The sequence below is a fragment of the Pezoporus occidentalis genome, unplaced genomic scaffold, assembly GCF_034315485.1.
Source record: "Pezoporus occidentalis ecotype Australia unplaced genomic scaffold, CSIRO_AGI_Poc_V1 ctg275, whole genome shotgun sequence".
Classification (NCBI taxonomy): Eukaryota; Metazoa; Chordata; class Aves; order Psittaciformes; family Psittacidae; genus Pezoporus; species Pezoporus occidentalis.
In genome coordinates, this window is record NW_026914664.1 from 44,133 (window position 1) to 70,079 (window position 25,947).

The following is a 25,947-nucleotide window of genomic DNA, read 5'->3' on the forward strand; positions in this document are numbered from 1 at the left end:
TCAAGTTTTTACTGTTGTGTGGAACAAAATGAACATCAGAAAAACTGCCCTCTGCACCCCCAGGCTTGACGGCCAGTGTCAGCCCACACACACTCCAGCATTACAAGCTGTACCTGAGCAAACACACCCTGAACATCTGCAGCATCCAGTATGTCCCAGCAGAGACCTTCACTGAGGCTGATATACAAGGGAAGAGGCAAGTGCTGACACAGAGCACCCACTCGCTCTAACCTTCCAAAATGCCTGTTTCCATGCTAGTTGCCATCTCCTCCCTGCTTGTGTGTAGGGATCTTGTGTGACTTCAGGGGACCTGCTCACAAGCTGTCCTATTTTTCACACCAATAGTCACAGCCTTCACCTTGAGCAAGCATAGTGGCAGCCGCTCCAGCTGGAATGGTCAAAAACTGGGCACAGGGCACACAACCCTTGGGAGCTGCAGTGTGCTGGTCATACCAGCATTAAAGTGATTGACAGGGAGGGCCCAGGTTCTAGTTTAACCCTCTCACGTGGAAATTGTGTGGGTCTCACTTTCTCCATGGGGGTGAGTCACACTGGGTTTGGGTGCAGGGATTTGACATCTTTTCAACATGTACAGCACATACACAAAACTGTAACACTGCACTCGGTGTCTTCCCCATCCATCTCTGGTGTCTCACCCCCCTGAAGGAGGGCACCCACACTCAAATTCTAGGCTTTTCGTATTTAACACTGTTTACAACTACTAATCTACTGTAAGGGACAGCAGCAAGGAAATGGATCTGGTAACTGCCACAAGGGGAGAAAAAGAGTAGAAAAACTACATTAAGTCGTCGTGTCCCCCCCCCTGTGAAGGGCAATAAGAGAAGTTGGAGAAGTTGCGTGGCTCAACACACCAAGGCCTAGAGGGATCTAGAAGAGTAATTCATGGTCCAAACTAGCGCCAGCCAGAAAATCTCAGCTCTGAAACACTTTTTAATGCAGTCCCAGCCAAGATACTGAACAGAAAATCCCCTCTGAGGAATTAAACCACTACCCGCTAATAGTATTTGTACAAACCCAAATGCATTTTTTGTTACACGAATACATCAGTTTTCTATGGACTACAAAACATTCTGTGGTCTTCAAGACTGACATAAGCTTCCAATACAACTCTGACCTGCTGTGTGTTTGTGAGGAGGCCACCACCGCTTTTTGGAGTAACAACAAATTCCATGAGATGACAGCAACAAAGAATGATGCAGCATAAACTGTGAAACCTCTTTAAACTGTGTTTCAAACTACCACTTCTAGTAGGTGCAAAGCATTCCGATTTCATCTTGCCTTCATTGTGATCTAGCAGAAAGTGAAACACCAGGTTTTCCATGGTGACTCTCATGTGTGCAAGGGGACAAGGTGAGGTGGCCCTAAACCACTTTCTGTGTCTAAATACTTGGGACTCCAATTCCTCTGTTACCACACCGAGGTGGGAGGTACAATTTACACCCTTGCGTAGTCACAAAGTCAGTGAGGGTCTCTGAGAGGGAGGTCGGAGATGCCATAAGGCACTTACATGCCAGATCAGTGCAGGCCATCAGTTCTCATACTGTGCATCCATCAAAACCACCAACACCTTCACCCCTTACAATACAGAAGGGGAATTTTCACAGCTTTGATTGGTTTTGGTAGAGATATGAATACCAAGCCCATGGCCAGAGGGCTGAGCCAAAGAAACGAAGCTAGGAAGGGATTAGTGGCATCTCACCCACCTCCTGACGCCTGGCACTGGTGTAGCAGGTAGAGCCAGATTGTCAAAGGCAACTGGGAAAGGAGAAATGGGATTTCAAGTGCAACCAGACATGAGGATTAAAAAGCTCCTGTTCTGCTTTCAGTGAGCCTCTGCTTCACAGCAGCATGCTTTCACACCACATGCTTCATGATGAGCACATTCTCAACTTGCACACACACAGCTCTTTTTTTGGGGTCTGTTCTCACTGTGTCCTGAGGCTACTCAGGCACATCCTGGGCTACTTCCCATGACATTCACAAAGCAGTTCTCCCGCACAAGCTCAGGCCTCAGAGCAGGCAGATTTTTGTACAGGGAAGGCTCAGAATGTTGTTTTTTTTTGTCACAAGAGACTGTAAACACCATGAAGCTGCTTCCCCTTTGACGTCCAAAGAACACAGGCAAGAGTCTTCTCTTCACATTCCCCCTAAACAACCCCAGAAACCATCATCAGCTACAACCATTTCTTGTCACCTCTCTCTGCAGCCCATCCCCTACAAGGGACTGGTTGAGTACTGTTGCATGAGCTGCTCATGGCAGGGATTGCAGACATGCTCGGGGTTGATACTAGATGGGAGGGGCAGCTCATTCACTGAGCAGGCTTCACAGAAGATGCCACCACAGTTCTTGCAGATGTTCTGGAAGGCAGGAAGAGAATAGAATAGAGATGCTCAAGACATGACCAACAAAAAAAAAACTTACATTTCCTCTCATGAATATTCAGTCAACCCAAATCTTCTGCTGGGTTAGAGAAATGCTTCACAGCTCCACCGTGGAGTGGAGCACTCCCACTGAACACCCTTTTTGGTAACTCTTGTAATCCCTCTAGATTCGCACTAAAGCAGTGAGGAAAGCAAGAGGGGCTTAGCCACAAAAAAAGAGACTAAAAATAAGAATAAGGCAAGGTGGCAAGTGGAGAAATTAGAACTGTACCACTGCCTATTCTCACTTCCCATTGGTCCCTGAGGACCCCACTTAGCTGAAAAGGGAAGAAGGAAAAACAAACCACTGAACACCAAGCAGACTGAGGAGCCCTCAATCAAGCACTGTTCAACAACTTTAACATTAAGTGTAAAGTGGAGCTCACAACAGGGCTCATTTCCTTGTCCCAGGTCACCAGCAGGAAATCTGCACTACTGAAATGAAAATCGGAGGAAACACAGTGTCACCATATGGCAGGGACAGCGAGTCCTTGAAGTTACCTTTCTTTTACTCCGGCTGTTTTCCTCCTGGCAGAGCTGGCAAATCTCAGCATTTCCAGGTCCTGAGAGCTGCTCCTAAACCCCAAGTAAAAACCAAGACGTTCTGCTTTATGTGCTACTTTACACAGCACCTGTGTTAAAGCTCTGCAGCTGATCCGCATCATAGAACAGGGAGGAAGGTTTCACGTACTCATGTGTTTAACCCCCCTCTATTCACAGCACATCATGCATTGGCAGGATCATCTACAGTCACACTGGCTACACCACAGGGCAGACAGGGAATCACAGCACGGCTGTGGGAACCAAGGACCATGCAGCTCTGTTTTCAGGCCAGTGTCAGGCTGCTGGCCCAGCATCAAGGTGGGAAATCAACACCTTTTTCATTGTGAACAAGAGCTGACACGCACAGCAATGTTTTTTTCTACTAGGGAACAATAGCTTCTATGGACTCTACAGCCAAATTCTCATCAAGGCAAAACCCAAGGCCAAACTTCGGGGTATTTGGGCAGGGAAGATGCTGCAGTGACCCAGGAGCTCCCTCAGCACCCTTGTCCCTTCAAGTATTTCAGTGCAAGAAAAAGAATCACCAACCTGCTCTTCCTGCATGCTGCTCAGTAACCTGCAAGAGAAGAACATCATCACCTGGAGCTGGTACTTCACTCATTGCATCATTTCAGAAAAACATCTGGACCATCAGAGAATTCCTCATACTTTTTTTTTTTACATCCTACCCACACAGAGCTTTGGGTTTGTCTCTTCAAAACCACACTGCCATGGCTGCTTGAACAAGAGATGAGGCCTTTATAAGCTTTGTCAAACAGCAAAGCAGAGTGGCAGGATGTGACTGGTGCTGTTTAGACATCCAGCACACCTGGCTAAATGGGAAGAGCTGTAGAAAAACTAGTAAAATACCTTCAGAAAGGGAGAAGTTTATAGAAAAGACTGTTTCGATGGTATAAACACAGTTTAAACCTAGCTTTAAACTTGTTGCTGCAAAATGTCTGAGCCTCTCCAGCTGCTGCAAACAGGCAGTGGTAATGGATTTAGATCCAGGTACAGCTAAGAATCATGCTATCTGAACTTGATCTTCATACAACCATCTTCTTGAAAATTATTTTGATTCTCTTTCTCCAGCAGCTTCTCTTCTGTTCCAGAAGCCACAGCTTATTACCTACAAACACCACTAATCCACCAACCCTTCTCCTTTCCCTCACCAACAGAAAGGCTTACAAAAGGCTCACTGAGTAAGAACAATTGATCAAGAGCAGGTTTATAGACACAAGTTGAAATAGAACTGGGAGAGAGACAGAGCTTTTCAGATCCAGAAGGGCTGAGGGCAAGCGGTAGAACCTCCTCCTTCCCTTTGAGTGTTATGAAAAAGCAGCAGAGACCTCAACAAAGGGCCTGAGGTTGAAAATCTTTTTAAGAAAGGGGAGCCGCACTATTACAAACTTCCCATTAGCACAGAAATCAGCGAAGGGGAAGCAGGACTTAAAAAAGGAGAAGGCAAAAAGGAGATTTCCTTTCTTTCATACTTGTGTGTCAGGACACTGTTCCCTCTTAGCGACTGTTTCAGTTTAGCATTTTCTTCCTGGATTTTGAGCTTCCCATCCTGCCAAAAGGAAACATTTACCCATCAGTTGAACTGTGTGATGATTCCAGTTTCACCCCTGCCATACTGCAAAGGGAGACTTTACCTTGCTATTTTGGGAATACCGATCCGCCCCTCCTTGGCACAGAAGTGTCTTTGGACACTATGAGAAGGCACATACACACCCATCCACCCTACATAGTTTACTTTCTTTTGCTGTGATCAAAAAGCTGACTTCACATTTTACAGATGGACTCTTCAACAGGTCCAATGACCTCCTTTTGCTAGAAGGTACAAGAAACTTCACAGTCACTATTGCTTATGTTAACAGCAGAGGCAGAAGAGGCAGATGGGATGAACAGGCTTTTTAAAGACACTTCCACTGCATCAAGCACCGCCTGCAAGTTTTGTGGCAACAGAGGCATCCATTCTGCAATCACTTTTTTTGCACCTTGGCTCACTGAAGCAGCCCAGGGGAGCCCAGTGAAGGCAACTCTCAAGGGCAGCAGCACACATGGGAATTGCTGATACAGCCTCTGTTATCACTTCACAGTTCTCACAGTTACAAGTTTTGTTCTCCAGAACAACTGTTTTACTGCCAGTCCCCAGCAGAAAAGCCTGATTTGCTCTGCAGAAAAAGCTCCAGAGCGGATTTTAGCTTTCAAAGGCAAACTTCCTACTAAAAAGGGAGTTTCACTTGGGAACTATGAGGTCTGCTCTCAAGATGAACACTGCCCTTTGTTTTAAAACCACCAAATTCACTAATGGGCAGCACTAAAAGAACAGTGAAAAGTAATTTGTGATGCCCTTGAGAGAATTTTGCCTTCTAAATTTTACTATCCATTTCTTTTGGGAGAATTTCCCTTCTAAAACAAAAAATAGAAGCAAGGAAACTTGCTTTTCATCAGATGTAAGGTGTACAGCATCTCTCCTGCTGTATTACCCTTGGTTTTATTCATCTAGTGAAGACAAACCGCAATTACTACCAAAACCTTGCCAGGTACCCAGCCTGGAAGAGGAAACCAGTGTTCTTGCAATTTTTTTGGTGAGGCTCAACTCAGGAACAGCCTATTTAGTGTGTGTAAACAAATGTTCCAAAGCTCCCTTTGTTGTACTATATTAATATTATGTACTTATTGCCCAACAAAGCTCAGGAACAGCAAACGAGCAAAATGGAACTCCAAACACAAGCCAAAAATACAAGTTGTCTTACCTGCCTGAGCCAAGACTTTGTGCCTTTTTTGTTTTCTTGGCTGCTTTGGTGACTGTGTGACCATCTGTCCCTTTCCCGCTTCAGTTCTAGTTCTAGGTGGCTCCTAGAATATCGAGGTGGAATTGTGAACAAAGGCTATGGTTTTCTAACGCTTGACATTGAAACATAATGAACTATTTAACCCTCTCTTCACATTAAAGAAACTGAACCCCAACTCAGGAGCTGAAAACTGCCTCTGAATAACAACTTCTCTGTGTGTTAAGTGTGTTAAGCCATAATATGTCAGGATGGATAATCTAGACGTTCGTCATCTAATTCCAGTTTTAAGGGTAATAAACCTCTTGACTACGTCTGGAAGTCCTGAAACAATACTTACTTCTTCATCTGTTACAGAGCTGTCAATATGCACCTTTTTTCAAAAAGACGTTCTTCAGCACATCAGCTGCTACAGGACGAAAGCCAACATCTTTAACCATTTCCCAAAGCTATCCACATGGGATTGATGGACTGTTACCCCCTGAGAGCTGTGGCAATTCTTCTGACACCTCACCTGAAAGTGGAGCTTAGTCCTCACGGAACAACTGTAGGCTCCTCACCAGAAGTGCTCTGCAGCCTCTGGTCTAGCCTAACCTGTACTAAGGGATGACACGTGCTGCTTCAAGACTGCCAAGCAGCCTAGGCTTTGGTGTCAGTGCCATGCACCATGTGCAGTGGTGCATCAAGCCAGAGAGAAGAAAAATGTGTCTGAGTGCAGCACATTCATATTTGGGAAAACAACTCATCAGTGGTCAAGAACATCTGAGGTCCCTGACACAGTCTGAAGGAGGCTCAAGAAGAGCACAACTCTAAATCTAGCTGTGGATCATAGAATCACAGTTTGGTTTGGGTTAGAAGGGACCTTAAAGCTCATCTAGTTCCAACTTCCTGCCATGGACAGGGACAGCTTCCACAAGACCAGGTTGCTCCAAGACCTGTCCAACCTTCCCTTGAACACTGCCAGATCAAGGAGGAGCCTTCACTCTGGGCCACCAGAAAGCTCAGAACCTCCATGACTGCCTGCGTGGAACACCAACAAAGCTCTCTGTGCACATAGACCATAAGGGACCAAAGCACTAGAAACGCTGTTTTCTGAAATCATTCCAAGTGAAACACAGTAGCTGCCATAGGGAATGACCCCTGCTCTGAAATCAGATCCTAGAAACTGAGTATCTGCTGGTAAAAGTAGCAGCAAGACTTGTACTACAAAACGTTCAGAATCCTCTTTGATATTTAAACCAGCATTATCCATTATTACCCTTGTTCATCTCCATACCACTCCGACAGTTGCTGAAATAACTCGTTATGACTACAGCTGCATTAATTCCATAGCCCAACTGGACTGAGTTAAGCTGATGGAGACTTAGACACAGCAATGAACACTTGCCCATGTTGATGCTTAAATCAACTGAGGAAGTTCTTGTTTATAACTGGATTTACAACCAACACTACCACAAAAAGCCCCATCTCCTCTTAAAGGAATGTAATTCAAGCAAGACTGCCCACATCCCACTGCAGCACCCTCCAGCAACTCCCTGCTGTAGAACCTCAGCAAAATAAAGCAGTACAGCCTCCTGATAAAGGAGGCTCAATCATTTTCATACTTTCTTTGCCATTTAGCTTAAGAAAAAGTCCAGCTGATGTAAAAATAGACCAGTTTGCATATGCAGAGAAGATGCCTTCCCCCTTTATAACCAAGAACACTGCTAAGCTCACCCACACACACCCAGGACCTCACACAAATCTGTGATAAAAGCCATTTGCTGGTTTTCCGGGGAGCCTCTGTATCTTTTTGAACAAGGAAACAAAAAGCTGTGCCAGGAGGGGAGCAGGGGATGAAAATAAAATGAAAGCACACAGCAACGCTTTTCCACAATTCATCCCAGTAACCTTGCAACAAACTAAAGACGTGTCATGGCTGCAGAAGGAGACACTCTTCTATTTTAAGATAAGAGGATTTAGCCGTTTTCCCAATACTGGTAAATGGATGACACTGCAGGGGAAAATAGGACCCTAAAGCTCATCCAGTTCCAATTCCCTGTCATGGGCAGGGACACCTTCCACTAGACCAGGTTGCTCCAAGCCCTGTCAAGCCTGGCCTTGAGCACTGCCAAGGATGGGGCAGCCACAGCTTCTCTGGGCATCCTGTGACAGTGCCTCAGACCCCCACAGGGAAGAACTTTTTCCTGAGATCTCAATTTCCCCTCTGTCAGTTTAAAGCATTTCACCTCATAGTTAACACCTGCTTGGCATCTAACACACCATGTGTCTTTCTCCACCTCAACCCCCTCTCTTTGCCATCACTCTGCCTGCTTTCTACTAAGAACAGCCCAAAAAAGAGGTTGGAAAATGGTCTCTTCACCGCTGCCTGGAGAGCTCTTCCACTTCGAGCTGGAGGCTGTTGATTTTGTCCCCAAACTCCTGCTTGAAGAGGCGGTTGTCTTGCTCGGCCAACTGACGGTCCTTCTCTGACTGTCGCAATCTGGATTTGAGCCACATGAACTTGTGATAAAAAACAAAAGCCATGGTGGGGAGGAAGACTGAGTTTAACCAACAAATAAAACACCCAGTGAAAAGGTAAAGCCAAAAAAAAAAACAAAAAAGGAATGATAAAATCAATGGGAAGGAGGAAAATATTTTAAAGAAAAGTAAAACGTAGGTGAATCAGGCAGAAGCTCTGATTTTCAATAGTTTTTATTCTATTACTACGGTTTACAGCCATTAGATGAAAAACATAAAACAACACTTTTATCCAGATTCAAAGCAAACCTCAAGTACACAGAATTTTAAGTCCAATTTGATTTTAATGTACATTACATTTCAGCTCTACACGTGTAACTGGAACTTGCAACATAGGTTAGCTACTCTATAGAGAATTAGTGCATTTTCCTGGTCTCTTCCATGGACTGACACAAGGCATTAGTATACCAAAGCATTTCCGCTCTGGGCCTGACAACAGAAAAGGCCAGATCCTTAATTCTGCCTTATTTTAGCATTATTGTGACAACAAACCCAGCACAACCCCTTAATTCCACAGAAATCTGAGGAAGAGCAGGTGAGTTAACTGTTCTAATCAGCAACTTGGACACCTTGATGAAAGCCTCCACCTTTTAATTATTATTTTATTATCCTCCAGGTAGTTAAAATGAGTTTCTAGTTAAAGGTTATTAAAGGTTAACTTTATATTTCCAAGCACACTACTTGGGCATAACATAGAGATTTCAAATGGGGTCTCCAAGTCTGCTTGTGTCCATTAAATAAGCCAAGTGATGGTACACATTTATGTACAGTAGGACTGGGCTGAGCCTCACTGATTTTAAACATATCTAGTGAGAATCAATAGGGCTTCTTTCTCCTGTTGTGTTTCAGTTACATCTGCCACCTAGTACCCCAAAGAGCACTATCCCACAGAAAAAAGGGAGAACTGGCATCAAAGAATTTTTACAGTCATCTCACCACAGCAAAAAACCCTTATTCAATACAGAAACCACCCAGATATGATCTTGAAAGCAAAGAATAATCTCAAGGAGCACTTATAGCATAAGGCCTGTGGCAGGCCAGCATGGTGAACTTCTGTGGCCCCAGGCATAAGAATTATTAGTTTCTAATAGTCCCAGCTACAGTTATTTAAAGTTTTACACTGGGATGTTAAATTGGCAATTATTTTTCTTATCAAGAGCTGATTCCCAAGCTTTAGCTGTTTTTCCATTAGCAAATTCCATTTGTATTGAGCAAGAAAATCTCCCCAAGCAAATGAAAGAAGTGCGATAGTAAAATGTAACTCTTCCTTTTTAACCACTAGCTACTCAGACAAGGAATGGTCAAGTACCAAATTACCATTTCCGCTCCTCACCATTGCACATTTCGTTCCTTTCTTCTATTTTTATTTTATGCTTTTGTTTCTTTTAAATTCTAGAGTAAGAAGATCAGATTTTTGCTTTTAAACATGTAACTTCCCTTCCTCGGAAGAGGAAAGACCTATCAAAACACCTCTCCTCAGCTTCCTTCAGTTGGGAAGAACCTCAATGCACATCTAGCAGGATTCATGGCAGAGGTAGAAGGCAAGGCAATGCAAAGATAAGGAGGTTTCCACTGAACTTACCACTCTATCATGTTACTCTAAGACACCTAGCTACTAATTCTGGACACATGAAGTTTAAAGGAATAAGGAGAAGTCCCCACCCTCCCACCAAGTCACTAAGGCAGAATCGTTGCAAGCAGTCTTGTTTACAAGAGGGCTGGTCTTCATGGTGATGATCTATCGCATCTCGGACTTGGGGCTGAACCCACACAACAGAAGTGAACAGGGAACGGCTTGGGCTACGCACACAACTACTTTCAACAACTTCCAGGGATGCATTTTTTTCATCTACTGCACAAAAAGGGGAACACAGAAAACTATTTGATTTCCCAGAGCTGGCCAATCTGACAGCGGCTTGACCAACGCGCCTAGAATCCGTAACGGCTGAAGACTTGTGCTGCTGTATACGGTGTGCATCACCAGGGTGTACAGAGCCACAGATCTCCCATTCCTTATGCTTTCCTGGTGTGTTTACTGGCCAACTCATTGGTACTTTAACACGGTTTAAAGGGCAAACTTAGGGATTTTTATACCCAACTCTAAATCTCTGAAAAAAAACTCACTGATTTTAAAAATTCTGCAAATTCCAAACCAACTTTAGGTGACAATTAACATTTTAACAGTTGCTTTTAGCAATTTGCAAGTTCTCCCCTCATAAAGGAGTTCTGATGTCAGAGCTGTGAGGTGACCAGACATAAAAATGTCTAATGATGCTTCTGGATCAGTTTGTTTGCTGCACTATTTAAGGTTTTTGCCTGTTTCACCAAATCCTTTTCACTGTTTAAGTAAGTCAGAATGAGGGTGATGATAAAAAAAGGAAAATAAGAACAGCAAGAGAAAGAGAGTAGATAAATTAGCTGAGTAGGTATAATAAAACATTTTAAAATACACATTTTCTACAAACAAAACGACTTTTTTTACAACCAACCACTCAAAATATAATCCTTAAAATGAGAACGTTAATTTAGTGCAACAACCTACTCATTAACTAAGTCCCAGGCACCACATGCTCCTGAGAGCTATGCTTTTCTTGGAGCTAGCACAACAGTCAACAAAATTCCCAGAGACTGAAGTTCTGAACCTCTGGCCAAAGCTCTGCAAAGCTTGGCTTTGAGAACAGGACAAAAAGGAAAAAGGAGCATTGCTTCTTCTCAAATCAATCTGATTTCTCATAAAGAGAATGCTTCTGTTGGGGGTATTTTTTCCGAAGAGCACCAGAGAGATGTGGAATAACCAAGGTACCTCCAAGCCTGGCTTCTGCTGCTCCTCCTTCCTCCTCCCTCTCTAATACTGTCATTAACAGTCAAGAACTTCTCTAAGTTCCTATTTCTATTTTTTATCAGTGCTATCAGAGACAGTGATTGACTTGTAATGACTGAACAACATACAAAAGGGCAGCTGATGTAGATAAACAAAGCTGCTGTGTTCATTACTGATTTAGTCATATATTCTTTTCTCCTGCAAGCCCTCCAGAACATGCAAGACACTCTGAACAACATCTCAAAAATCAGAGCTCTCCTCATGTAGCTTTGCTCATCAGTGTCGGAGCAGAGCACTTCCATTCAGGGTCTGCAGGACATTACCATTAGAATATACACATGCTTTTGTAATTGTCAAAGCTTCATTTTTTACCTTTGTTCAAGCTGTTTGATGGTGGCAGCCATCTGATTTGTTTTTTCTTCCAAACGACTGTTTAATTCACTCTTCTGTTTCACTCCCATGTCTGAACTCTGCAAAAAGTAGCATTGTGGAGCTTTTGTAAGTAGCAGTAAAACCAAAATAAGCCACCATAAATCATGTGGCCAATGAAACCAAAGGAATAGAAGCCAAAGAGGTAGGAAAAGGTGCTCAAAAAGCAAAGGCCGGATCAATACTCCAAGGACAAATATCTTGCCATGCTGGTGCAGGCCACATCTGGGCCCTACAAAAAGGCAATACCACCATCAGTGAAGCTTCCTGTACAACAAATATTAATGTGGTTCCAGCTAATATCATTCAACTGCTTTGCAGAGAATGACTGGCTCAAGGAAAGCAGAAGCAACTCTTTCCTGTTCTAAAGTTTATTTTGGGATTTTTTTCTGAGCATTTTGTGTTGCTCTTTGTCTTAAGAGGCTGCTTTTCCATTACTCAGTAATGTATGTAACTACACCATACACCTTCAACACCAGATTGTACTGGAACAGCAGCTACCACGGCTCAGTTTTTATACCACAGAAGGTACTTTCCCCAGTGACACACACATATTTCTGGATAACGATGTGTCTTTCTTCAGAAGAAACTCTATCTTCCCTCAACCTCCACCTCAAATACTAGAGCTTTCTTGCATCAAGACAGAAGTGTGCTGTCCAGCCTGTAACCCACACACTGCACCTTTTAAATAGAGAGGGGCAAAAAGAAGAAGAAAAGCCATCACTTTTATCCAGAATTTGACTGAATTATTTTCCTACCTGCAGCTTGAAAGACAGTTCATGCTTTAGGGCCCTGAGATCATCCAGCTGCTGCCTGAGTGCGACCAGCGCATCCTGCTTCTCGCAAACATCTTTCTCCAGCATCTTCATGGCTAGTTCCATCTCCTGCCGCATCCCAATCTGTGCCTCCAGCTCTTTCTCCACATCCTGGAACACACAGATCAGGCAGCATCAAGCTGGAAAACTTTACCTCCTAAAAGCATCCTGCTCAGGCATTTTTCTCCCCACTAGCTGAACATACGATATGGAGTAACAGTTCAGATAATGGCAATATTCTTAGAATCACAGAATGGTTTGGGTTGGAAGTGACCTTAAAGCTCATCCAGTTCCAAACCCCTGCCATGGGCAGGGACACCTTCGACTACACCAGGTTGCTCAAAGCCCTGTCCAACCTGGCCTTGGACACTCCCAGGGATGGGGCAAGGCAGATGCATCAGTCCCAGAAACGCAACTGCACTGCTCATTTTGAGAAACAGTCCTGAAACTGATCAACAGAGCCACAAAATTAAGCAGGAAGATGAGAATGAAAAAAAAAAAAAAAAAAAATCTGGTCAAGCACTGTCAAAAGTGATTGTCTGACATGGAGTTATTAGGTGAAAAAGCCATTTACCAGGAGCTCCCAGCTCACACAGCCCTTACCAGCCGCAGCTGAGTCTCCTCCTTTAACTGTTTTCGTGCCTCAGTCAGTGCATGTCCATCAGCAGTTCTGTCTTTAGTGACCTAAATTAATCAAGACACCCAATTAGCTTGTCATTATATACTACTAACCCTCATATTTGCTGATTATTTGCTTTTCCCACCACTTGGAAAACAAATTCTGCAACTATCAAAAATCAGAGCTCCATTCAGCATGCAGCTTACATGGGAATTTATTCTACTTCCCTGTCTCACCAAGTGCTCCATACACTTCAATGGGTATGAATTAAACAGTGTCAGTTTTCAGGACTTTCACAGTATATTATGGATGGTTACAAATCCTCAGGAAAAGATCTTGGGGGTTTTAAAATTAAAACCTGATTTTGCCATAGTTACTAGAGATCCTGCCCCTTGATTTCTGAAGAGGGTAGTGTTTCAGGCCAAAAAAGCACAACTCCTACATCCAAACTGTTCTGCTAGCCTCTCAGTAAATTATTCTTCCTCCTGTCCCCTCTGACACCTTGCCATGCAAGCCATGAACATGTTGTATGAGCTCTCAGCTCTGCACATGCTCATGGTTTCATCAGCTATGGCCAGACAGGATTTACTGTAGCCAGGATCCATCTGTTACCCTCCGTGAGGATCCATCTGCAGTCACTCTTACCTATTGCATTTTTGTGTGAGATACATAAGGAAATAAAGTCTCTTTCAAACATGGACTGCATGTTCAATCTGGGTGGAAGCTGCCCCAAAGGGCCAGTAAATCTTTCACACACACACCAACCTTACGACTGGACTCTAAGATGTAAGAGCTTTCTTCTTTAACCCGTTCCATCTCCTCTTGCAGTGTAATAATCCTGTTGTTTGCAACTGCAAGCTGTGAACAAAACAGAACAACAGTAACATCACAAACATACTTGGCCTTTTTTTTTCCCCCTCTTTAGACCCATCTTCTTCTGTATTTGGAGTGGCTAAAGACAACTTGGCCTCTAAAAACAGAGAAGGGCTACTAGAAAAACCAAAAGCATCAGTTAGTGCCAGTGTGATGGATTTTTAATATTAGCCAAAACAGAGACTTCCTAACCTATTTTGGTTCCTGTCTTTCAGTAAAATTACTGACTTGTTGAGGACTCTACCTGCTAGACTTGGTGTAACATGTGGTTAGCGCAACTCAACCGAAATCCTCACTCCATTCCCTTCCCTTGCCAAAGATAACAAGATGGAAAAACGTGAGCACACAGCAGCTAAATTTTGCGATTTCTAGCAACTGAAATCTGCTACCAAGAAGAAATGCTTGTGTGGGTTTACTAAAGCTTCAGTGGTTTGGGTACACTGCTAGGCAGAGCACCTGAGATGTAAGATGCTCAAGTATTTGGGCAGGAGAAGCACAGTGAGAATCTCACCAGAGGAGGAAGATTTGACTGGAAATGGAGGATCAACAGCACAGGCCACCCTTAGGAGACAGCACATCTCCCTCAAATGAGTTCCCAAAGAAGACATCACTGCAGACTCACATCATGTGTCAAAGGCCAAAATAACTTCAGAAAACTCCTCCTGGCTTTGTAAATCGTAACTTACATAAGCCTTGCACATTAGAAAAACTCAGTGACTTTCCAAGACATCAGCCATTTTATTAAGTGACAAACCCAAACAGAAATCACTCTGATAAAAGCCTGAGCTTTGGTACAGCTCAAGCCAAATGCACAAATTGATGTCACATGTGACACAGTTCATTAACTACATCCTGCAAACACCCCGGGCTGGCACAGTGTGTTCCAGTGTCACTCATATTCTTACTTTGAACAGTGTGCAGACTTCACTGAGATGCAAACAAGTAAATCATTAAAAATCAAAAACCACTTCAGTCAGCACTGAAATTACTCTCATGGGTACACTCCTTAACTGGCACAGCACCCATACTCTGCAGGTGATAAATCAGTAGCACTGAGAAAGCCAGCCTCTATGCAGACCACTTATTTAGAACTAAAAAAACATTTTAATTGTAAAAAGCATTTCTTGCTCCTTAATTGCAAGAGTGGATACGGTAACTTCCATCACTAAAGCTTCTCATTGTCTGGAATAGATCCATTAGAGTAATAGTTCAATAACCAGACACACTCTTAATGAGGATGAACAAGCAAAAAAGAATTTCTATTTCCTATTTGTTCTGCAAGAGCACTGAGACATCCCAATCAAAGTCATTCTATTCAGCTAAGTGACATGGGGACAGAAATACTCTGTACAACCATTAGGATGAGACCTTCTATCACCCATTTGTCAGGGAACTGACCCCAAAAGATTTTATTACATTTATGCCATTACTAATGAAGTGCAAGACCAATTTAAAAATACAGGTTAGACCTCTGACTCATATACCAACCATTTCTCATACTCAGACTGAAAAATGTTTCATCCATAATAGTAATTTTTCCTTTATTTCTTGCAAATTGCGACAGGCTAGAGAAAGTTATTGAAACATTTCAATTGCTATCTTTACACTGTAGTGAATTTCTGCACCATCAAAAATGTCTTTGCCATGGCCGGACCTCCCATAACCTGCATCAGCTGTAGGGCATTTGAAACTACAAGCACCATACAACTTATTCTAAGATATTTTCCAAATATCAGAAAGCATGCAAAGACTTCAGAATGATCAAGTGCATTCAGCAGCTTTTGGGTTTTTTAACGCCAACATTCAGTTGATTTTCCACCTCACACTTCGTAGCAGCAGCCAGTGTAATTCTTCAGCAGGTCAGTTATTCCAGGTTCATCGTTAAACACTCATCATTACATACAGACATCCAACAATAACTCCTCCATTACCTTTTTAAACCCAATTCCAAAAGGCTAAAACATCAAATTATTTCCTATTACACTTACCTCCTCAGTCAGTTTAGTGTTGGACTTTTCTAAGGCATCCACCTTGGCCTGCAGGTTGTTTACTGTAGCACTGTTGAAGAGAAAAAAAAGCCCTACAGTAATTCCTGCTTTTTAAAAATCCTGGTTTCTATCTTGTAACACTAGATAATAAAGAATAAATAAATCACATCTTACCTTAAATGCCTATTGAGTTCTTCTACATAGTTTTTCTGATCCAAAATAGCAGTTATCTGACCATCTCTGGAAAGAAGAAATACCATTCAGCTCAATCATTTGGATTCAAGGAACTAAGAGACTCTACTAAAGGTCAAAGAGGAAATGTTGCCATCTATATATCTCTCCAGCATAGCACCAAGACCCTAGGTCTCAACGGACTATAGGATGCATACGAAATAGAAAAGTCAAGTTACAGTCTATGCCTTTATCATCAGTCACTGTTCCCTGACTTCTCAGAAGCTGCAACTGCTACACTCACCTGGACTACACTGAGGTGACACACCAATCAGAATGATTAAATCAGATGGCATTTCAAAGAGCACAGCATTATTTCAAAAGATCAAAAAAAAGGGTTCTGAACTACTGTGATACTGGACAGGAGTCCAAGAGTCATCCCACCAAAATCCAACTGTCAACAAACACATTTTGCATGCACTTGTAGCAGGAAATCTTGACTAAAGAAAAGTATGTTCTAAAAACTACAGCTAAAATAAATGCAAACAAAACACATGATCCTGAAGGATAATTATTAAATACATACCTGAATTTAAGGACTTCCTTAGAAGGAAGAAGTACTCTTTAAGAAGCTCAGAAAACCCCAACACCTGATGCATATGTCAATGTGCCTGCACTTTATTTTCCAACTACTTGCTCTGAATGTTTCACAGCCCATTTGAATATGGTGGCACAAGTACTTTAGGCTATTATTAGTTATGGGAATTATTATTAGTTATGGGAATTAGTTATGAGAATTATTATTTCTTTTCTAAAGATATTCTGGTACCAAAAATCACCTACCTGCTAGCCATACAAGGGGCAAAGGCTACTAAGCTGCCTACCAAAAAGGCTTTAAAGAAGGGCAGTCCTAACTCACTCTTAGAACATTTTTATCTTCAATTGCTAGTTGAGGAAGAACACAGAATTCCTACAAGAATTTACTTTTCCTCTGTCCCCTCTCAGCATTTCCAGTATCTTATTAATATTATGGTTTATCATAGAACAGCAATTCAGCCTAAGTAGCTTTTTAATTAAAAACATAACAGCTTGCAGGGCAACCTGGAATACTTGAATACAAGTTACCAAGAGGTAAGAAGCAGGACAATTGTGTATGTACCTACCCTTCGCTGCCTTTTGTGCTGTTCCCATCTTTCAAATACATTGAGAAATCAATAACCCCAACCTAAAGGTAAAAAAAAATTCATTTAACATTAAACTCTTTTTCTAAGACTAAACACTGTCTGTAGTTCTGAAAGTTTGAAGTCATTCAGTTAGGATATCGATACATGATGTATTACAACAAAGACTCATTATACCAGTTATCTATCCAAAATTAATGAAAACATAGCTTATTTCAAGCAAAACTATCCTAGGATAAACTGCAAGTAATAGGCTGTAAGAATAAGCTGTTACCATCACCCTACCTGTACGTTCACTGCTTATGCAAGCTTGAACATAAGTGCACACAGGCTGATTTTCTTTTAACAGCTACAATGACTTCATCACGCAGCATGAGTGAATTAACAGTTCTATCCATTTCTCCCCTTATTTTAGCCAAGTCCTTGCCCATTTTCACCTCCTTTTTCATTTACTACATTTCACTCCACAGTGACCTGTGTGCAGACCACAGCAAACTATAACAGCAATGAGCAAACAAAAACCTTGAGTCTCTGATCTCAGTGCCACCAGCTAACCAAAGACCACACTCACAGTAACAAGCTTATGTTAGCCTTGCATTGCATTTAGTAGCAAACTTACATCTCAGTTGATTAAAGTCCTCTACAATGCAAAATTCTTTCAATTCAAATGAGCAGAAAAACCCCACATTAACTGAATACCAAATACCTGTGAGTCCAGGTCTTCACCCTTCATGCAGAAGTTGGCATCGATGACATTCAAACCTACTAGGAGGCCAGCAATGATTGCACCTTCTTCTTCCATCATCAGTGCATTAGGCTCATAAAATTCACTGCATGAAGTACAGAAAGAGAAGACAAGTGTTGAATCTTTAAAAGTCAACTAAAAATATGTCAATTAGCATGGGATGGATCCCCTCTATTTCAGACACAAAGCAAGCTCAGCCTCAACAAAACCCTAGGCTGTGGCATGCTGTCCACACAGAAACATACTTCTGTGTACTGTCCATGTAATTTTGCTCTGACTGAACATATCTCTCTCAGCAGATTAAGTTTTTAGGCAAGGCAAAAACCCAGGGAGTTGAAGACCTGGTTACTCACCACTGAAATGTGCTGGAAAGTAAGCACAGCTGTGGAGTAATGGCACAGCACATTGAAGATTTAAGAGTGGGCTTAATATCAGAGTTTAAGTAGCACCCTTCTATTCCCCTATTACTACTGTGATTAACACAAGCCACTGCCATATTTTCCAGCAGACAATACCAAGTTGTCCTTTCTAACCTCAAGTCAGGTATGGATTTACATGGACAGCCAACAAACACCTACTGGTTTGAGTCAAGGAGCAGCCAACATGTTTATTAAATCCTACTGCTATACACAGACATAGCAGTTCAAATCCATGGGTTTTCAATTAAACTACAAAATCATTGCTGGTTTATGAGCAGGAAACAGAGATATGGGGAAGTGAAATTATTTGTTCGAAGACAGACAGTAATGGAGTGACAAGGTCATAAATTTTCCCAGGGCCAAGACTGCAGATGGAGAACACTGTATCTCTTCTGTATCTGTACCTCACCTAAATAATCTCTTTGCAGCCAAAACTTGTGTTTATCCTAATGAATATTTGAGACAAAGTGGAGAATTAACAGCTTCTGAATTAAGAAAGAATACTGAGCTTTTTTAATCCCCCAGAAGATGGTCTGCATTTCACAAACATTAACATTTCTCATGAAAAGTACACACATACTTTAACACTTGGGTGTAGAAGTTCACAAAGATCTTACAAGAAGACAGAGGCGAACATGATCTAATCTGAGGATAAACTCAGCACTCACCTGAGAAGATCCTTTCTGTTAATCAAGGCTTTCATGTATTCAGAAAGCTTCTTCTGCATTAGAGCCAAGCGAAGCCAAGCTCTTCCTCTACCCACAGGTGTCCTACAAACGCCAGAAACAAAACGGTTACAGACATACTTCAATGTACATTCACAAACAGCTCCAATAATCCCCTTCTATCTGAAGGATCCACATCTCAAAGGGAGTTGGCACTGATGAACGGATGGGGCTTTGAGCAACCTGGTCTACTGAAAGGTGTCCCTGCCCATGGCAGGGGCTTGGAACTGGATGAGCTTCAAGGTCCCTTCCAACCAAAATAGCCTGGGAGTCCATGAAAACCAGGAAATAGAAGGTATTTAAGTGCAAATAGTTACAAAATACTTTAAGCAATCACTGTTTCTCTCGTAAGTAATTCTGCATTTTTTGTTATACTAAAAATATTTCCCTGACTTAACATTGCTGGATGTTACTACACAGAGAAAGATCAACTGCTTCAACACATCACGTTCTAATTCAAAATCAGCTTTGCACAAGGCAAGTCAGAATAACATGTATACTTGAGTTCATCACAGATGCCCAAGTGTCACTCCTTCAGGGAGGTATTCAGCTGAGTGAGAAGCCACAAAGACAATGGAAAACACAACTTCAGTATTGTTCTCTTCAACTAGTTTGCTTATTAACATGCTCATAGGATGCAATGGGTTACAGCCACAGTCCTTTCCTCTGTTTCTTCTGGCAATCTGAAGCACACAGCTTTAAAGATACAACTGATACGCTGCATCACAGCTCTGGCTCATCTACCCTGGCCAGAAGCCAGCACCAGTTGCTCCAAAGGAAGATGTAAACCCACCACATTGACCAATATACTGATCAGAAGGAAATTTCTTCTCCACCTGCAGCAGTCAGTCAACTATCTTATACAAAGAGCACATGGGGCACTTCTTTTTCTAGCCTTAACTGGAATAAGCAGCAACTGCCCATGAAAGCCATCCTCACTACTCCCCATTCTTGACCTCAGTAAAACATGACATGACGTTTCCCAAGGGTTAGTATGAATCCAAGGTTTCAACACTTAATTCTAAAACTGCTCTTTATTTCAATTTATTTCATATTTTAATATTCTTTTACAATAGGAAAGGGTACAGGAGCTCTGGCACAACATTGCTGGCACTGTACACTGGTCCTGTTAGCTGCGCCAGGAAGAGTCTTGCACAGATCTCCAGTAAAAGCACTTGTCCATACACACATCACTAAATACAAACCTGAAAGAAGCTGTTACTAAATCTATTAATCTCCTCTTTCAGCAAAAAAGATTCAACCTTAGTCCTGCTGCTCATACAAAAGCTTCCTTGCATCTTTTTTCTATTCCCAGGCTGAAAGCCTCTTACCGTTTCTTTTTTAGCATGGGAATAATCAAACCTGAATCTGATATCTGAAATAACTATGGAATTTTTAAAAGCAATATATAGTTTAGGTGATTTTTTTTCCTCCCCTCTTTAACACAAGCTAGTATCTTGTCCAACTTCGTGCTGAGCTTCCATTTCACACAAACTTTACAAGTTTACCTGAATTTATTTAGAAGGAAAATCACCTCTGTCTATCAGCCTCAGAACTATTTAACCTGTAATCACCCTCCTCCTAATTCCCTTCCTCTTCAGTCTGACTTCAGAAAAAGTCAGTAAAGGCTATTCCAAGCCCTAAGACTCATGGTCAGTGGTTCAGAGCTAGTAATAAATGCACTGTAATGAATGTCCATAAATGCAATACTGTCCATAAATGCACTACTGCCCATAAGAACCCATTGAAGGAGTATATCCTATGCTCTCCTTCTGCAAGTCCTTGATTAAGAAAAAGAGAGTAACGATCTATTTTTATCAGCCCAAGTGTCCTGGGTTCAGCTGTAGCAGTCATTTTTCCCCTTCTTGGTAGCTGGTGCAGTGCAGTGTTTTGACTTTCAGCTCGGGAACAGAGCTGATATGGCCAAGGACTTTGTGAGCCTCATCTCTTGACCCAAACTGACCAAAGAGGTATTCCATACCACAGCACGTCATGCCCAGGATGTAACTGGGAGTTAGCCGGAAGGGCTGGGAGACGGCAGGGTTGGAGGAGGTATCGGTCGGAGCTTGGTCGGGCTTGGGGGGCGAGTTATCGGTTGGCTGGAGTGAATGATGTATTCTCTTCCCTTGTTATTTCCTTTATCATTATTATCACTGGTGGTAGCAGTAGTGATTTGTGTTATACCTTAGTTACTAAACTGTTCTTATCTCAACCCGTGAGAGTTGCATTCTTTTCGATTCTCCTCTCCGTCCCTCCGAGAGCAGGGGGAGGGCAAGAAAAGGGGGGTAAGTGAGCGAACGAGTTACCTGACTGGGTTTAAACCACAACACCAAGGTAGCAGGATTATTCCTGAAGGTTATCCCTTCCTTCTCCAGGATCCCACATACAATAAGAAAAAACATATTATGTACTTGTGCAGTAAAAGACTGTACTTACTTCAGCCCTGGGAGATCCTTAACGCTTGCTGTAATCTCTGCAGCCTCAGGAACAAGTTTTTCTACTAGTTCTAGAGGTCCCCAAAATGACTTGTTTTGCCCAAGAAAAGTCTTTTTGGCTAGAAGAGAAGATGATGTAAAAAGAACCCATTAGGCATGGTCAGAAGTAAAGAAATAGTAGACAAAGACTGCCAGAAAGGTTCTTCTAGGCCTGCTGCTGTAGGCAGCAAGTACCAAAGATGACTTCTTTTGCCCAAGTGTGATAGTTACTGGTGTCATTCAAATAAGGCAACAGGAGCTCGAGACAGACGCCAGAAAAAAGTCCACACATCCCAACATAAAAAAAACAACATCCAGTGAAACCCAGCAACTCAGCCTCACTGCCAGAGGTCAGAATTTCTACTAAGATGCTGTCACTCTCTCTACATTACACCTGATGTGTGCACAGTCATTTTCTCTCACTGGCCACCACCTTACAGGGAGGAGGACCACACCACCACTTGGAACCTGCTCCTTCTCCACAGACAAAAAGGGAGTCATGAAGTTGCTGAGGAGCTAATTTTATCACTGATAACTTAGCTGTACTCAAATCACCGGTAAAGCTGGTTTAAAAACGGCAAGCTCCAGCAGCAACTGTGAACTTTTCACCTGCAGTGTTATACCTTGGGTGGGATTTTTCTCCCTTCCTATGGCCTCACAAGTCAACTGTGACCACAGAGGTGACGCTGGTCCACCCCTCTTTAGCCTACTGCAGATTCCAAAACTAGAGTTTAGAAGAAGATTTCTCTTGCTCACTCCTACACTCTGACAAACAGCCTGGAGGACCCCTCTCAAGCATCTTACCTTTCAGGCCATGTTTAAGGCAATGTTCCATCACAACAAAAAACTGCTGGAGAGGTGCGTAGTCGGAGTCCAGTGTCCTGCCCAGATTAAGCGCCGATTCGATCAACCCCTTGATACTCAGTTTCGCCATGTTCATCAGGTTCATGCGTTCATTCGCCATGAGATAGTTAGGATCTATTAAAAAAAAAAAAAAAGGAAGAAAAATACTGTCAAATAACAAAAGCCATTTTTAATACAATAACATATCCCATCTCTCTCTTTCTGTTCCTCAATTTTGAGGACATTTTTAGGGGGAGTGAGAGTTTCACATGAGGCACTTTCTTCAGGCCTTTTGTAGAAAAAAATCAAATTTAACTAGCATTTTTTGGCCAAAGCCACAATGACATGGGAATAGGTAATATACCACATTCAGGGTGCCTCAATACTTCAAATAACTACCAAAGCTTTACATTTTCAAGACAGAAAAGCTTGAAGGCTGCTGTTAACATTGTGCTTTAAGTCTTGATGACATGTTACTGAATGTTATGCCTATCACTTGTTCCAACTCATATCCCCAAACGTCGGGGATATGAGTTGGAACAAGTGATAGGCGTGATGATGCCAAGCGAGTTCGACGTTGTTCCCTACGTCAAACAACTACAAACTCATAAGAATTTGCAACTCGGTATTTGTTCTTCCACCTAAAGGTAACCATTAATCAACTCACACTTAATCCAGTAATGTGTCTTTACCCAATGTTGCATCTTTCCTTCTCATTATTTCTTTTTTCCAACTTGGATGTAAAATGGAGCCAATCCCCTCCTCTCTTCATTTTATCAAGACTACTGAGTTTTACCCCTGACAATTAGGAGCTGATCTTCATGGCTCCTCTGCCAGCTCACTCTATATCCCAACAAAGACAGATCCTCTAAGACTATATTCTTCCTTTACCACATTACAAATATTTTGGACTTCATACTTGCTAGTTGCTTTTCATCACATGAAATAAATACAGACATCTATTTTCCAATCTAGTCCAGGCCTTCAGGCCTCCTGCTCCAGGACTTGAACAGCATGCCCATACCAACACCTATCCTCTCCTCCCAAACACCATCAGTGCATTTCCAACACCTCAAGAAAGATACTCATTTACAACAGTGCTGACCCCTGGTTCCTAAAATGATGTTGCGTTGGTTAAGTTTTATGTTTCTTCCTTTTCCCTGACAATTGCACAACCAATTTTTGCACTGAAATTCTTCAGTGCAAGCAGCTTCATCCCTGTAAGGTACATTTACTCTGTAAACAGCCATGGACCCTTGCTTGAGCCAACTTGCCACCTTCATGAGTGTGAATTTACCACACTTACCAGCAAAAACATGACAAGAGGACATCTAAGACTACATATCTAAGCACAGGGTACACATTTTATCTGCTGTACTGACAAAGTATGCTTGCATGTAGCAAACAAGTAAAGCAAATAAACACTGGAGACCTAAGAACTAGATACAATTCCCTAGGGGATGTCTTGCAGAAGTTTGGGGTTGCTTTCAGCAGGTCTGCCACTGAGTATACATCAAATCTCTACTAGGCAGGTAGACTTGAGCCATGTGGATTGTTAACATTTCTCATCCTCTTGTCAATACAACTGTGAAGAACTACAGCTTGCAATTTTAAAAGCAACAACCTAGGCAGAAGAGGCCAAGGTGTATATTCTGAGATTACTGCAAACTCCTACAGGACTTGTCCTGATGATGGAAGTCATCATTCTACTTCATCATGATGCTGCTACTAAGTCCAGTTGCTGAAACACAAACTTCTCGTCCTCTCAAACCTAGTGCCACTGCAGAGAGGAATCTCTGCAGCACCCATCAGCCATAAGGAGAGCAAGGAGCAACACTTCATAGAACCATGAAAATTCACATTGTTCCCACCTCCAACCTTCACTATCTCCTGCAGGTTGAAAAGCACTGTAGGCCCAGCAATCTGTAGCTGACAGGAGTAACATTTTGATTTCAGTAACCTATGTCTAAATCCAAAACAGGCAAGAAGAGCAACCAGACTGATGCTGCTTATGCCAGACAGAAGAAGACACCAAAAGGCACTTCAGGGTTGGGAGACAAGAAGCAACTACTGAAGCAGAAATGCAAACATCCTCAAAGAACCTGAGAAATTATGAAAGGGAATGGAAAGACAGCATTTGTGAAACCTTGGAACAACGGGGGATGTGCTGAATCTGCCTTTGAATCATGGTCAGGTACCCACAGCTCCACAGCAGGCAAGGTCTCATTATTGCCACTTAGTTTTTGGGTGGCCTGTCTGCCAGAGGACAGACTGTTTTATTGGGGATGCTGATGATGACGTGAAAAAATACTCAGACCAGGCACTGTGGCAACAGCACTAACACCCGTGTACACACTATTGAAGCTGAGGGCTGTGAAGAAATCCATAGTGTAGAGGTGAGATGGACCCCATTCTTCTCCAGGATAAAGCAGGACCTGAAGTTTCCTGCTCTAAATTCCACTAGAAGTGCACTAAGCAGAGATGTTTGTTGGAGAAGGGGAAAGTACATATGGCACTAAGCAATGCCAGCTGGAATTGCCACCAGTTGACAGCCCCAAGTCTAGCTGTGTGCCAGGACAAACCTGCTGCCATGGACAAACACCTCCTTGTCCAGGGAACTGGCAAACAAGTCCAGTTGTTCCTTTATCTCCATCCAATCTTCCATTGCTGAGGGATAAAGTGATCAAAACCCCTCGAGAGTTTTGTTCTACTAGCACTACGCTCTTCAAGCACTGATTGCCTCGGCTCGCATCTTATCAAAAGGCTGAGATTAGGCAATTCCAATTTATTTTCATCATTTAGGAAGCTTCAAAGTACTCAGTTAAGAATGAAATTCTCACAGAAGCACTAGACTGCAGAAAGATTTCATTTAGTGGGGGATTTTTATTCCCTTTGCAGAGCTACCACTATTTTAAGCCAACAGATCTGGCACGTACATTAAGCAGATCACCTGTTCTATGATTTGCAATCCATATTATGATTTCCAGCAAGGCTAACAGTCACCATTACCAGGAACACAGACTCAAGAAAAGCATATCAGATGTAGTATTTGCAAAAACTATTAACTATTATTAATTGTGCATGCAATTAAAACACTCTTCTGGATAAAACTAATGATGAACACCTCCAACAGCATCTATCACAGCTGCCCTTTCAGAGTACATGAACATAACTGTGGCATTTGTTTCTACTGCAGACAAATACTGTCACAAAATAATGCTCTGCTTGTTTAGAAATATTACTTTGGCATCAGTTATTAGCTAATCTGAATTATGGCAGAGTCCAAGGATACTGCTCAGGATCAGTGTCCTACTCCATTACATACTGACAGGAAACCATACACATTTCTTAAGAGTATGGAGAGCTGCTGCCTCACACAAACCTACACACTGAGGTCGAAGGCATGCTTTTAAGGGTAAGGCACATGGATTTCCCTGAGTCTGAGAGGTCTGTGACTGCTGCATAAAACATAGGGCTATGCTTTCATCTAAGACTAAAATGTGCAATCACAGTCTAAAGAATCATTACATTCACTAATTAA

General features: G+C 42.3%; 1 protein-coding gene across 13 annotated transcripts in view; it reads right to left on the reverse strand.

The window, feature by feature from the left end:
- Nucleotides 1–1,125: 1,125 nt before the first annotated feature.
- The window catches only part of RUFY3 (RUN and FYVE domain containing 3), a 46,788-nt gene continuing 21,966 nt past the window's right edge, over nucleotides 1,126–25,947 (reverse strand). For 5 of the 13 annotated variants that reach the window (XM_062624954.1, XM_062624953.1, XM_062624958.1 and 2 more), the window contains 18 exons: nucleotides 22,368–22,541; nucleotides 21,526–21,643; nucleotides 19,033–19,134; nucleotides 17,907–18,030; nucleotides 17,183–17,244; nucleotides 16,023–16,088; nucleotides 15,849–15,918; nucleotides 13,753–13,845; nucleotides 12,972–13,052; nucleotides 12,312–12,479; nucleotides 11,497–11,594; nucleotides 8,146–8,265; nucleotides 5,748–5,850; nucleotides 4,641–4,697; nucleotides 4,479–4,555; nucleotides 3,535–3,562; nucleotides 2,944–3,018; nucleotides 1,126–2,379 (listed from right to left, as the gene is read on the reverse strand). In XM_062624954.1, coding sequence (XP_062480938.1) covers nucleotides 2,236–2,379; nucleotides 2,944–3,018; nucleotides 3,535–3,562; nucleotides 4,479–4,555; nucleotides 4,641–4,697; nucleotides 5,748–5,850; nucleotides 8,146–8,265; nucleotides 11,497–11,594; nucleotides 12,312–12,479; nucleotides 12,972–13,052; nucleotides 13,753–13,845; nucleotides 15,849–15,918; nucleotides 16,023–16,088; nucleotides 17,183–17,244; nucleotides 17,907–18,030; nucleotides 19,033–19,134; nucleotides 21,526–21,643; nucleotides 22,368–22,541 — 1,760 coding nt within the window. In that variant the 3' untranslated portion in view covers nucleotides 1,126–2,235. Of the gene's footprint in view, nucleotides 2,380–2,943; nucleotides 3,019–3,423; nucleotides 3,819–4,478; nucleotides 4,556–4,640; nucleotides 4,698–5,747; nucleotides 5,851–8,145; nucleotides 8,286–8,461; nucleotides 10,642–11,496; nucleotides 11,595–12,311; nucleotides 12,480–12,971; nucleotides 13,053–13,752; nucleotides 13,846–15,848; nucleotides 15,919–16,022; nucleotides 16,089–17,182; nucleotides 17,245–17,906; nucleotides 18,031–19,032; nucleotides 19,135–21,525; nucleotides 21,644–22,367; nucleotides 22,542–25,947 lie in introns of those variants that run through there. The other 8 variants (XM_062624961.1, XM_062624963.1, XM_062624962.1 and 5 more) reach the window with 6 other exon arrangements.